This window comes from Seriola lalandi, unplaced genomic scaffold (genome assembly GCF_002814215.2).
Source record: "Seriola lalandi dorsalis isolate HSWRI2012SDOR001 ecotype SW California unplaced genomic scaffold, Sedor1 jcf7180002054995, whole genome shotgun sequence".
In the NCBI taxonomy this organism is placed as follows: Eukaryota; Metazoa; Chordata; class Actinopteri; order Carangiformes; family Carangidae; genus Seriola; species Seriola lalandi.
Window position 1 is genome coordinate 140225 of NW_019525544.1, and position 13276 is coordinate 153500.

The window sequence follows — 13276 nt, forward strand, 5'->3', positions numbered from 1 at the left end:
TTACTCGGCCACACTTCCGGACTCCCTCCGGCTACAACCCCACAATCCCCGCCCTTCTTGACCTCAGCATGGTGTTAAGGAGCGCAGTGAAAGCGACCACTAAACACACAACAAGAAGCACAACTGCATAAAGTTGTGTACACGAGAGCCAACAATAAAAACGATGGAGCGACAACCATTAGCCCAGGCTAGCATTGCCGTGATCTGCTCCACAGCAATGCTAGCGGTAAGCTAGCTAGGGCTGCCAACGTTTGCCGAACAAATTCATAATATGGGTAACAGCAAGTTAGCTAACGTTATCATGGCTACTGTAGCCGGTCACTGATGAAAACAGACATGTAACATTTATACAGCAAGTTACTTACAAATGGAGGAGAAGAAAAAGTTGGACCCTTTAGCCGCTTGTAGGTCTCTCCATCTCGGTAAAGCCAGACCAATACTGGCTAAGAAAATCAGCCTTGGGCTCAGCTGGAATCAGGCCGCAAGAATTACACTCAAGGAGCCGGTAAAAACTTTAAAAACTTTAGGGATTTGGGCCACTACTCCCCATGCCCAGTCCACCTCATCTGCTTCTTGGTGTGAAACATGCTTTCTTCAGTGGAGGAAATTCTGGGAGGTCCTTTCACCTGTACTGCCACTTCACTGTGCCATCTCACCTGTGGGCGGTCCCTGTGTGTGGATAAATGTGGGATGGGCCAAAGGTTTAACAGCAGGGACTCCCATGCACTAACATGCACAATTACATGCACTTACAAGCACGTGCAGCCAGACAAAAAACAGAGCAGCTGAAGACTACAACACATACAGAGGGGGTGTGACACCAGGACGACATTACTTCACTTTATCTTTACATAGAAAATAGTTGTTTGCTGTTATATTGATGTTTAAAATCTCATTTACAGAGCATTGGTATACAGTGCAGCCTCTGTGGTAATGTACACACCAACACTGCTATAATTGGAAATCTGCCCACATGGAGTCTGAATGTTCAAATGAAGACAACTTCTCTTCCCCATCCCTCATGGACGGTGGCTTTTAATTCCCCATATTAAACATTAAAGGTCATATAATATTCAGTTTGGATTTACTTTTTAAGTTTTACAGAATGGTTGAGTGGGACAGTTATCATCTTGATCTAGTTTGGCAGTTAAAATTCAGAACTCAATTTGATAGACTGAATGAATTTGAAGGCTAAATGTGAACAGACAGAACACTGTCAACACTGGATCCCAAATGGCTAAGAACAGCAACTTCCTCTGAATCAAAAGCATTACCTACACACCTGCAGAGCACAGGCCATCATGTGTGTGCCAGTTAAAATGCTACAAACAAGCGTCATAGAAAGAATTTCCATAATGAGAAATTCCTCTTGTGGTACATTCTCTGGATGATGTAGAGATTATATCACACATTAATGGTAGGTAGGGAGATTTAAATGAATAGTTTAACATTTTGGAAATATGTATTTTCACTTTATTGCTAAGACTTAGATGAGAAGATCAGCTGTAAGAATTGAGCTGGAGCTGGGAACCGAATAGCTTATCTTACCAATAAAGATCAAGCAAACAAAGTGGAAGGTACCAGAAGTAAAAACTGTTCAAATGTCATCATGGTGGAGGATTGTCTTCATCAATTAACTCTGACACATTTGAATGATATATTGGTTAAATAACCTTAACTCAGCTCCAGTCAATTACCATGAATTGAATGAGCATGAATGAGGATAAGCCTGTCCAGTCCTTGTTCTATTGTTCTTTAAACCATCGCCCAGTTACTGCAAGAGTAGGTCATAGGATTGCATTCAGCACTGCCTTCAATTCTTCCTCAGGCATTCATTCATTCCTTGCCAAGTTCACCAGTGTGATACCGGGCAGGGAAGCAGCCCGCTTTCATCTGCAGTGGAGCAGAATAGCCATGAAAGGATCAATATCTCTGAAAAAGCAATACAGTGTGTAGATCCCCCGATACCTGTGTATAACTTGGCCTCTTCCCAAGATACAATTCTGCCGAAAAAAATGCCCTTATTTTGTTTACATTGAATGTATGGTGTAGCGTGAAAGAAAAGCTATTAAAACCCCTTGGTTGTGATTTTACTGGATGACAACCCCTGTCACTCGACTTTACCTCCTCCACATGCCTCACACTCATGGAAAGAATGGAGTTTGCATTCTTGCTTTTGCTGAGACGAGGCCTCCAGCATCCAATTATTTCACTCTTTTAAATGCCTTCACAGCAAAACCCTGTCAAAGACCTATTCTCTCTTTCTCTCCGTGTAGGACGTGATTTCACTCCTTTATATCTTTGGAGCCCTTCCTCTCTTCTAGAATGCAATTCACAGTCTCTAAACGTACCCCTGCCCCATCTCCCCTATTACTCTAATCTGTGTGCCAAATGCCATGGGACAGCTCACATCTAAAACAGACGGGAGAAACAGTTGCAGGGTTTCCAGAGTTAAAGAGGTAGCAAACCCATCTTCAGGCAAAATGAACTCTCTGAATGATACTCATTCTCTCAAATCTGATATTCCTGTGGCTGCTGGACATCAAGCTGTGATGAGTCCCTGTAAGGGAAACCCTCTCCCCCGTCCACTTATCTCCCTCGCTCTTCTTTAGTTCTTACAAAATCCTTTTTTGTGTGTAATCATAATCTCATCCGAGCGGATCCATCATTGCCACTGAGACAGTTTATGCAGTAAAAAGCCCTTAAGCAATTACAGAACAGGAAAAGTTTCTTTTTTATTGCAGGGCACCCATTCTGGTTCATTCTGTACTGCGCATTTGTTTTATCTACATATCTATCATTCACCTTTACTGATCTTTGCACTATCTGGATAGATGCTAAACTGTTATATCCCTGTTACATTGATGACAGTGTAATCACTGGCTGCATTATGTTGCGAGGCAACCTTTTTTTTGGATGAGTGAAGCACTACATTTATTAACCGCAGCCAGTTGGCAGGAGGTGGTTGGGGTGGGTGGGCTCGCACCAGGCCGCTGCCTTGGCCATACTTGGCCTTGCCGCATGTACTGTTCATACGCACTTAATTATGTTCCACCGCTGCTTAAAATTTGACACAGACAAACAAATAGAAAACAATGAAATCATATGAGACATTTATTATTAAAACTCTATGTACACTGGCCATACTACAGAGCGGCTGCTTGGCCCTGCCCCATGCACTTATACACACTGTTGCTGCCGCGGCCACTGCAGCTGCAGGCCCCTGCCTTCCTTTGCCATACTTGGCATCGCCCATGCACACTGGCACTGTGGCTTCTGCCAGTTGCAGAGGCCAGTGAAAGCGGAAGCAGCCACTTGGCTTTGGTCCTGACCCATGCACTGTGCATACGCTCCCTGTGGGGCCAAGGCCAAGTACAGCCAAGACAGGCAGCGGCCTGTCGCGGCAGTCTGTGCATACGCACAGTGCATGGGGCAGGGCCAAGTATGACCAAGGCAGGCAGCAACCTGTAGCGGCAGCAATGGTATGTGTACGCACAGCGCATCAGCCAAGGCCAAGTTTAAAAAAGCAACAGTTTGCTAAGAAGTCTGCATATGGGTCCTTCTTCCTGTTGTCTCGTACAAACCGTGGCACATTGAGCTGAAACTGATAAGCAGGTATTGTAATTATAAAGACTATGGCTATGGCTTTTTGAAGTGAAATGAAATAAATACACCCCTGCAATAAACAAACATTAAAAAATTTGCCTCTCTTTAAGCGTTACTTTTTATTCATCTACTGTGTTGGATATCTTCCAACTGAAACAGACAGTACCATCCCGGCTTTAATCGATTTGTGCAGCCAAGTGCCTCAAAGTGCCATGTCGAGAAAGTGGAGTGCACCCGGATAAACTGGAACAGATATGGGAACATTTGGCAGGGCCCCCGTTGCTCTGTTCACCTCAGAGGAAAATGTATACAGTCCTATAATCTTCTGACTATTGGATGAGAGTGTGCCCGTCGGGTTAGATGTGTCGACACTGGTCAAAGAAGCTATTTGAATCTAAAATGATCCTTCTACAACAGCATATGGCTGTATTGCATTTGTTTTTGTGTATTTAATTGTTGGGTTTTACATGGACTTGATTATCGTGATCGATTATCTAAATGGCTGTTTTATTTATGTTTTGATGGTCAACAGTGGAAAAGTGGTGCTGGTATTACAGAACTTCACACTGTGGCCCATCAGTGGCTGTGGACTCGTGCTCGTTTCCTCCAGTTGCATTGATCCAGGCCGCACTGGAGCATGTTCGTTTAGAGAGAACCATGATTCTGATCTCTCCTTGTGGCCAAAGAAGGCTCGACTCGTGCAGAGTGGTGTCAACGGGAGACCCTGGTGCCTCCCTGTGTATCAGGCTCATGGGCAAATCTGGCACTCACATCCAAAAATCTGGGATCTGTGGGCTTGACCCCCGAAAGGAAGAAACTGATGGTCACAGGTTTGCCTGCCAATGTTATTGACACTATACACAGTGCCAGAGCGAAACCCCCACAGGGGTTGCATACGCTTCACTGGTGTATATATGATGCTTGGGATGAGAAAAGGACAATTTTTCCGTTCCAAAGCTCTGCGTCGGATAGTTTGACATTTCTTAAGGAATTACTGGATAAAGGTCTTTCTTTTTCCACCATAAAAGTTTACCTGTCAGCTGTTTCTGCCTACCATGTGGGAACTGAAGAAATATCCCTTGTCGCTCATCCTCTTGTGGTGCCTTGACATCACTATTACTGCTGTGCCAAAGCTGGATCAGTTTTTTTTTTCAGTCTATCTGCAGGGGCACTTCAGAGCAGGTTGCTAAGTCCCCATTCTGATGTGTCGTACCGAGTGTACCGAGCAAAAAGGAACAAGAGGTTATGCACATAACCAACGAGGGAGGGAAACAAGGTACAATACAAACCAGCCCCTCACTGCACAGGGTCTATTGTAGCCTTTGAAGGAGACGGCAGGAGAGGGCGTTTTGAGAGAGGCTGTTCAGGTTGGTCTCACGAGGATGCAGTCCCCATACTGATGTGCTGAACCTGGTTTCCTGAGCCCCTGATTCCTGATCCCTAGAACGTTTGAATCAGGATTTGATGACAGTTGTTGGATTTGATACTGTCACTGTCAATCAAATCTAATTACCCCACACCCACACAGTCCCGGTGAAACAGATTAGATGAGTTTCTGAGCGTTAAACGTTTAATAAATTATACCTAAAGATGTTTAAAAAAAAAAAAACTTGTTGGTTGCTTTTTCAGTCTTATGTAACAGTGAAATACTGAAGACTTGAAGCAACAGATTGATTGTCTATAACAACGATTCACAAGAGCACAAACAGATCAGATCTCAGATCATTACAGGATGCCATACTTTTAATAACTCACATGAGTAAAATGAAATTACAGTATACAGCAAAAGGCATTTTATGTGATAATTGTATTTCACACATTTTCACATACAAACAGTAAATTGGGTTTTTTAAATGCTGTATCACACACTGCATAATGCTATTTTCCTCTTGAACTTCACAGACGGGGAAGCACAATTGTCACAATGTGACAGGCTCAACATTATCAACAACAATGTCAAAAAAAAGTCACCTTGCGTGTTTTATTGTAGCACATGATGTCACATCTGTGTGGTGCTACAGTTTCTTGTAGAGGTAAACAGAACCAGATATGTAGCTGCCCTCCGCCCCCGACACTTCTCTTGCCCAGTTTTCCACCTCAGTGACAGCTACACAGCTCCAGAGCCCCTCTTCCTCCATTTGCTTCAGCTCACGCTCCAGGGCAGCTTTGTATGGCAGATTGTCATGGCCATGTCTGCACGTCATACAAACGTAGCCACCTAGTGGGAACAGGTGACAGTGTAGCAGTGATGCTGAGTTAACAGCAGTGTCATACTGGTTCGATAACACCTACAAAAAATAAAAAAATACAGCTTGCCCACTTTGGCATGTGGTAAAACATTCATCATGGTTTTTCATGCAATGTGAATTGAAGCCCCCACTGCAATATTTTACCTGGTTTGCAGGCGCTGCACAACTCTCTGACTACACGTAAAGGAACGTGATCCACACTCAGTGCCCCACAGATCACAACCAAATCAAATGATCCTGCAGAAGGAAGCGAAGAGGTGGTGAAGAGTGGGTGAACACAATAATTTAACAACACAAACGTATCTCTTTTCAAATCAACCACCACCTTCTTTTTGTTACAGCTGCATTTTATTTATTTATGTGTTTTTTGGTCATCTTTTTATGGGGATGAGGAGCAAGCTGCCAAATCCACAGCCCTGACATATTATTGCCTTAATATGTTATGATAGATAATAGCAAAGAAGCACCAATGTACTCATCCCTGCTGACACATAGCAACACGATCATTCATATGAGTCATGTTTTTGGTCATGTTAATTTTGTTTTTAGGTTTGTTTCGGTTTGCTCCAAAAACTGCTCGAAATTTGACCATCATTGATTGTACCAACTTTATCTGAGAGGCAGGTACTGGAGAGGAATCATACATTTTGTTTATCAGAGCTTGTTTGCTGAAAACTGATGTAAGAACCGAGACCAAACAGTAAATTTGTCAGTTTTAAAGAAGTTTGAAGGCTCAGTAGAGCTGCGGTTGGGTGGTAACTCTTAGCTAATTTACACTATGCATGGTGATTCATTTGTTGGGGATATTTAAAGCAGTAAAACATGCACTCTACGTTTTTGACATTATTACACAACCTGTTTTGGCAGGTAGCAGCTGTTCTCCCAAAATGCATTGTTTGAGGTCTTGGTACAACTCTTTCTCTTGGGCCACGTCCAGCATAGCCTTGCTTCCATCAATGCCCACAAAATGTCCAAAACCATCGAGTTTCATCTGTAAAACACACACATTTGATTAAATACAGGTCACTGAGGTCAAACTGATGAAGCTTGGATACTGATGAGAGAAAAGTTAAATCCCAACGGTTTCACATAAGACATTCAGAAAAATCGAAGAAGTTTGTTTGGATCAGACCTAAATAAAGGAGTTGTAGACACATTCAGCAAAGATGTCATCATTAGACAAAATGGCCAAACAGAGCATGATTTCTTTATTATTTTCTATGCTGTTTATTCCATCTATTTCATCAGCACTTGACAAACCAAAATTGTGTTGTGTCTTTTCTGTCACCTAACCTGCTTTGCCACCAGTCCTGTGCCACAAGCCACGTCCAGTACAACAGCTGCTTCACGGTCACCACTGAAATGGGAGGAGATGACGCTTGCTGCTTGACTTGCTGCGTGGTAGTCCAGAACTGCCACGTCCTATTCAACCACAGAGCACAGTGGTTCGTAAAACAGTCTCTCACGATGCACACAACATAAAATGGTCATGGTTCACAGGATGTATAGAGGAATTCAAGGAGTCACCTGATCATAGTTCCCTGCCCAGGTGTCATAGAAAGCCATTTTTTCGCCAACTGTAGCCGTACCGCGAACAGATGCAACCACTCCTTTTACAGTTTCAAATGTTCTTTGCGTCAATGCCATCGCTCCCTCCTTCTGCTGAGATAAGGGAACAAAAATCAGCTGAATATCCGATGAAGCATAAGTATGCTGGCTGCTCACAATTAGCATTCCTTTGTCTCCTGAGGAATACAGATGACGTTAAAGACCTCAGAGCTGTTTCTTCAGAACCACCCCTGTAAGTCAAGAGAAAAATCTGAATCTATCCAAGACAAATACATTTGGGATAAAGGGAAGAGGGAATTGGATTTTTTCATGCCACACCCCATCCATATATTCAATCCTGAATAAACTGAATACACCCCTTTAACTCTGCAGTTTTCTTGTAAACAAAAAGGTTTTTTTTACATTTAGTTTTACTAACTGAAAAATATTGTGTGTATCCTTGAGGTCTAACATCATCTAACATCATAAGACACTCTCAAGGACACTAGAAGACAGACTTGATTTATGAGCCTAGATGGCTTCCATTAAACCTGGAGTGTGCAGCCTGCAAAAACAGGTCTCAAGTTGAGGTGCTCACATTCCAGGAGTGCGCAACACAGAGGGAAACATGTTTAAGGAGTAGGCTGGATGTAGGCAGTTATATCAAAGCGATGTCCACAATAATCTAAAACATGGCAGCTGACCACTTTGTAACGGAGCAGAGGAAACCTCAAGACTCAAAACAATCCATGACCGCCTGAGGGAGTACATTGAGACCTTGTGCCAGGCATCGTGCCAGTCGAAGGACAGAAGATAACAAGGAAAAGAGAAGGTGAAGTTCACCCAAACCCACCTAAAGTACCTGGCAAAACTCCTAGGTGCGAAAAGATCAGGAAGAAGTGGAGGAGTCCAAGGGATTCAAGGTGGGACAAAGACGAAGAGTGGGCGGCCTGATGGGAAGCAATACAAGGTGTACCAGTACTGTGAGGGACATCTCTGTCATGGTTTACCATGGCAGACATTTTATGTTTGAATTTATGTTTGGATTTTGTCACCTCCTGTTTTATTCTGTAGTTGGTTTCCTTGTGTGTCTCGATGTTTGTACTTCCTATACTTCCCTCCTTGGTGATTGTCTGCCCCGCCCTAATGTTTCACCTGTGGTCAATCACCCCTGCGTCTGTGTCTGTGTAGTCTCTGTGCTCCCTTTGTCTGGGTCGGTTCGTCTGTTGTTATCTCTTGTAAATGTCTTCGGCGTCTGCTGCTGCGTTTGTCTCGAGTTACCAGTTTAGACCTCGTCTTCCTCGTGCTTCTGGTTCCTGTGATCACCGTGTTTCACCAGTTTTGTAAGTTCTTTTGTTAATAAACATTTTTGCACTCACCCCAATGTGTTGGCTGCATTTTGTGTCCGGCCTTACCCCTCAAACGTGACAATCTCTTGCTGAAGGTATCATGGAGGAGGATCTATGTTCCAGGTGATGTTGTTGCTGAAGTATGCTTAGTCAGTTGTGAAATGATTTAATCAGAGCATACCAAGAATACGCCCTACATAAACCTCCTACTATATTTACAAGTAGCCTACAATAAATTACCATCACCTACACTAGTGATAAAAACTGCAGTGGACCAAATACCTTGTATTTTCTTTTAGAAAATGAATAAACAAAATAAATGGTCATTTACTCTACTGTACAACCTAAGAAATATGTTCAACCCAGTATACTCTGCTTCCAAAAATAAGCTTCAGTTGGACCGGTTTTGCAGCTAATTTCCTTTCCTCCTTAGTTTTCCACTAGGGAGCTATTTAAATAAGTTTTCTCTATCTGGTAAAATGCATTTAATATTGTAAACTGAACTCTTATCTCTCAAATGTTGGATCAGAATCAAAGCAAGCTGTTTTCAGTATTTACGTTACTCCTTATCAAATTACATCTATTTATCGAGTCAGTTCACTCATTCAGATACAAAAATCACCATGTCTCAGGCACAATAAGAATCAATTAATTTTCTCATTCAACCACCAATACACCGCGCATACACACTAATGTTGGTTTGTTAAGCAGAGTAAAAAGAGGACTTACGACTTCAGACGCTTTCCTTTCTACTGTGATTGCTCAAAATGGTGAAAAAAACGTGTAAAATAATAAGTGACAAAAATCTCCTAAAATTCTGCCCTAAGTACAGACATTAAACTCCTTTGGGGACAGCTGTCCACAGAGTCATAGGTTATCCAGTCTAACATGGAAGAAGGGTCCTTGGGGTTTTGGTTTTCCTTAAATAAGGACTGTGTCATGAATAATCATGGCTTCTCTTCCAATCAGATTTCTTTGACCTCATTTCCCATATCACATTTCATGCTCGTTCACCTCCTGCTGCCATATTGTCCTAGCTGTGAAAGTCCATGAAAGCTCAAAAATCAATGCATTTAATGCATCGATTGAGAAATTCAGGTTTGTGCATGTCCAGTACACTTCAAACAGTATGTTTATATGTTTACAGGTAAGAATGCAGGTAATATTGAGAACCTTTTAGTCTGCTAGTTTCCTAAACAGACAAGTAAGACCGGATTCCAAACATATGAGGGGGAGAGCTGTGGAGGAGGAGAGTCTCCCAAACCCTCAGGTCATATCTATCAGGCCTGGATGCTGAGGGCCAAAGCCAAAAAATGCACCGGGTTGCAAACAACACCTTTAAGTTATTAGTCGTTCTGAAAAGATGTCAGTTACCAAAAAGAAACGGGGGGAAAAAACAGGAAAAATATTTGGCAAGTTAAAGTAAATTAAAATACTCTGGATAAAATCAACAGGACTAAATTAAGTAGTTCAGAATAACAACAGTTCAGGATAAAATACAACAAAAATGTCAAACAAAATCATAATACCAACCAAACAAAAGGGGGAAAAAACAGTAATACATAAAACCATTCATGTAAACAAAGCATAATAAAGATAAAAGCAAAGCAGAAATAATTGATCCAGCAAGTTAACAAATCAAAAAGCAGCAGAGGCAATTTCCCAAGGGAAAATAACAACTTCTTACATTTGTCTCAAGTATTCTAATGAAATAATTTGGATTCTGCCTGTTGAGACCTCTAATTACCTTCAGGGCCTGTGATTGAAATATTATATACTTAAAATTTCTCATCAGTTGAAGGTGAGGCTATACTCCAGCAGGAGCAGCCAATAAAGGAGAGTCGATACCAGCTCTTCAGATGAGCTTAGGGACCTTTTGTTGGCCGAGTTGTAAGATTTTAATCTCATGACCTACAACAGGTTTCGCAACTCTAAACTGTTTAGGGTCCTCTAGGGCAAAAACTGTTGACCAACTAGTCAGGTTTCTATTCCCCCTCTAGCAAGCTTTGAGACGTATACCTCTCCTTTATCCCTTCCAGCCTCCGCAGCTTCAGACTACACTCCACTAATGTTTATCGTATTATCACCGTATGATGTGTGTGTTACTGTCAATAAATGTTATATAGTACAACATATGTGTGTATTTTTATTCTTACACCTCTATACCTATACTTATATAATACACACACACATATATGTATATATATTAGTTCATACATCATGGCCGAATTAGCTGTAATTTATTAGTTTGTATATGGTTTGTGAATATCTTCTCTCCAATTTCCTTCATACCTTATTTTTTATTTATTCTATTCAAAGTTATTTCTGTTTATCTTACCTCTAAGCCGGTTTCTGTGTTGCTGTAAATTTCCATCAATAAAGTCTAATCATGTCTCATAACTAGACTACCTGAAAATGAGGCTGCCCTTGAAAATGATCTGTGTGTCATACATTATCCAATGTTGATCCGTCAGCCACTTTGGTCCAGACTGAAATATTTCAACATCTAGTGGACTGACTAGAATGAGATTGGTACATTTGTCCATTGGTGGCGACATTTTGTAAAACATTTCAACAACAAATTGATGGAACATACATTCATGTCTCCCTCATTGTGGATCTCTCAACAAAAATTCGTTCAACACTCTGGAATAAATTTGAGGTACAAAGTACATAATTGTTGTTCATACTCATTAACTAGCCTGTTTGTTTGATTCGCATGCAGCAGATATTAATGCACTACAGACACAGTAAACAGACATAGGTTAAATTTACAGTTCATTTATTACACGGTTCTCAGTTTCTATTAGGACGACGTTACTGCATATCTGCAGGATAGAAATCTGAAGAGGTTCAGGAGCAGTACACCAAGCACATTTTCCAGATACTAATTTTACTGCAACATGCTTATGCATGCAACATGGATACTGTTTGGTCATGAAAATTTCAAGTCTTCAATTTATTTTAAATTATCTGTGAAAGCAGTTTCACGTCTTCAGCTTTGGGTCTATAAAATATTGACAATGTGAAAAAATGCACTTTCTTTGTGAGGAGTAATGTGAGGTTTCTGAATATTTTGTATTTTTTGTTTTGTACCTTGGCTGGTGTGAAGTCACATCTACACTGTCGGGCACAGTGCTATAGTTGTAGCTTCTTATAAAGATACACAGCACCAGATATGTAGCCGTCCTCCTGCTCTGACACGGCCCTCTCCCAGTCTTCCACCTCAGTGACCTCTACACAACTCCAAAGCCCCTCTTCCTCCATCTGCTTCAGCTCACGCTCCAGGGCGCCTTTGTATTCCAGGTTGTCACGGTTGCTTCTGGTTGTCATGCAAATGTAGCCACCTAGTGGATACAGGTAACAGTGCAGTGGTGTTGTAGAGTGATTAAAACTCACCTGATGACCTGATCACAGTGAGGAGATACCGACTCACAACCGAAGATCGGAAGTGCAGTCGATACGGCATCGAAACAAAAACAAAATTCTCACCTGGTTTAGTGGATTTGCACAGCTCTCTAACCACAGCGGCCGGGACCTGACCAACACTCAGAGCTCCAACAATTACAACCACATCAAACGAATCTGCTGCAGGAGGAGAGAAGTTTCAATTCAATTCAAAGGAAGATAATCATAGTTCCAAATCTAATTTCTAAAATTACTGCTACCTATAATAATACTAACAATTCAAAATATTCTATTACCATAATATATAGAGAGTTTTTAAAAGTTGTTCACAGACAGACTTAACAATAGAACAACCAAAACTTTCATCAACGATGAATAAAATGTGATTGTGACATAAACATGTACTAAATCAGAAACAGCAGCAGGCAGAAAATAATAAGAACAAAGACACACAAACACTGAATAAAACCACCTGATGATGACCTGCTGAATCACAATGACCAATGACCCATGTGAAATAATGAATCACTGAATTACCCCACTGGACAGGAAGTGTCTCCTCTCCCAGCATGGACAGCTTTAGGTCCTGGTACAACCCGCTGTCTCTGGCCAACTCCAGCATAGCCTCGCTTCCATCCACACCCACAAAATGTCCGAATCCAAGCCTCTTCATCTGTACAACAGAGACTGGTTGATAATCATTCATACTGGATAAATCAGTTGAACATGGAAACTGAAAAACTGATAGCGACACATTCAGTGCTGTTCTAAATCGTAGGACAAAGGAAAGACAGGTCTGAAGTAAGTTAAACATTAAAGGTCATATAATATTCAGTTTGGATTTACTTTTTAAGTTTTACAGAATGGTTGAGTGGGACAGTTATCATCTTGATCTAGTTTGGCAGTTAAAATTCAGAACTCAATTTGATAGACTGAATGAATTTGAAGGCTAAATGTGAACAGACAGAACACTGTCAACACTGGATCCCAAATGGCTAAGAACAGCAACTTCCTCTGAATCAAAAGCATTACCTACACACCTGCAGAGCACAGGCCATCATGTGTGTGCCAGTTAAAATGCTACAAACAAGCGTCATAGAAAGAATTTCCATAATG

General features: G+C 41.5%; 2 protein-coding genes across 12 annotated transcripts in view; both read right to left on the minus strand.

The window, feature by feature from the left end:
- Positions 1 to 5331: 5331 nt before the first annotated feature.
- LOC111647473 (methyltransferase-like protein 27) lies at positions 5332 to 9748 on the minus strand. Of its 9 annotated transcripts, none has more exons than XM_087171392.1 (8): positions 9482 to 9748; positions 8819 to 8897; positions 8559 to 8719; positions 7383 to 7517; positions 7149 to 7277; positions 6711 to 6846; positions 6000 to 6092; positions 5332 to 5824 (listed from the first exon to the last, which is right to left on the minus strand). In XM_087171392.1, the coding sequence occupies exons 4-8, from the start codon at positions 7500 to 7502 to the stop codon at positions 5622 to 5624; spliced, it is 681 nt and encodes a 226-aa protein (XP_087027518.1). In that variant the 5' UTR covers positions 7503 to 7517; positions 8559 to 8719; positions 8819 to 8897; positions 9482 to 9748; the 3' UTR covers positions 5332 to 5621. The 9 variants fall into 9 exon arrangements, with proteins under 9 accessions (XP_087027518.1, XP_087027515.1, XP_087027516.1 ...); XM_087171389.1 differs by having other exon boundaries at positions 7383 to 7514; positions 8257 to 8719; XM_087171390.1 differs by having other exon boundaries at positions 8257 to 8719.
- A 1769-nt stretch (positions 9749 to 11517) lies between these two features.
- The window catches only part of mettl27 (methyltransferase like 27), a 15096-nt gene continuing 13337 nt past the window's right edge, over positions 11518 to 13276 (minus strand). For 2 of the 3 annotated variants that reach the window (XM_023397090.2, XM_023397089.2), the window contains exons 4-6: positions 12698 to 12833; positions 12245 to 12340; positions 11518 to 12099 (exon numbers count right to left, since the gene is read on the minus strand). In XM_023397090.2, coding sequence (XP_023252858.1) covers positions 11891 to 12099; positions 12245 to 12340; positions 12698 to 12833 — 441 coding nt within the window. In that variant the 3' untranslated portion in view covers positions 11518 to 11890. The remainder of the gene's footprint in view (positions 12100 to 12244; positions 12341 to 12697; positions 12834 to 13276) is intronic. The other variant, XM_087171394.1, reaches the window with a different exon arrangement.

Coding starts and splice junctions, on each gene's coding strand:
- LOC111647473 (XM_023397080.2), bottom strand. CDS start 7,589: ATGCTAATTGTGAGCAGCCAGCATACTTATGCTTCATCGGATATTCAG. Junction 6,847..7,148: donor CAGGACTGGTGGCAAAGCAG/GTTAGGTGACAG, acceptor TGTGTTTTACAG/ATGAAACTCGATGGTTTTGG. Junction 6,093..6,710: donor GCTGCTACCTGCCAAAACAG/GTTGTGTAATAA, acceptor TTCCTTCTGCAG/GATCATTTGATTTGGTTGTG.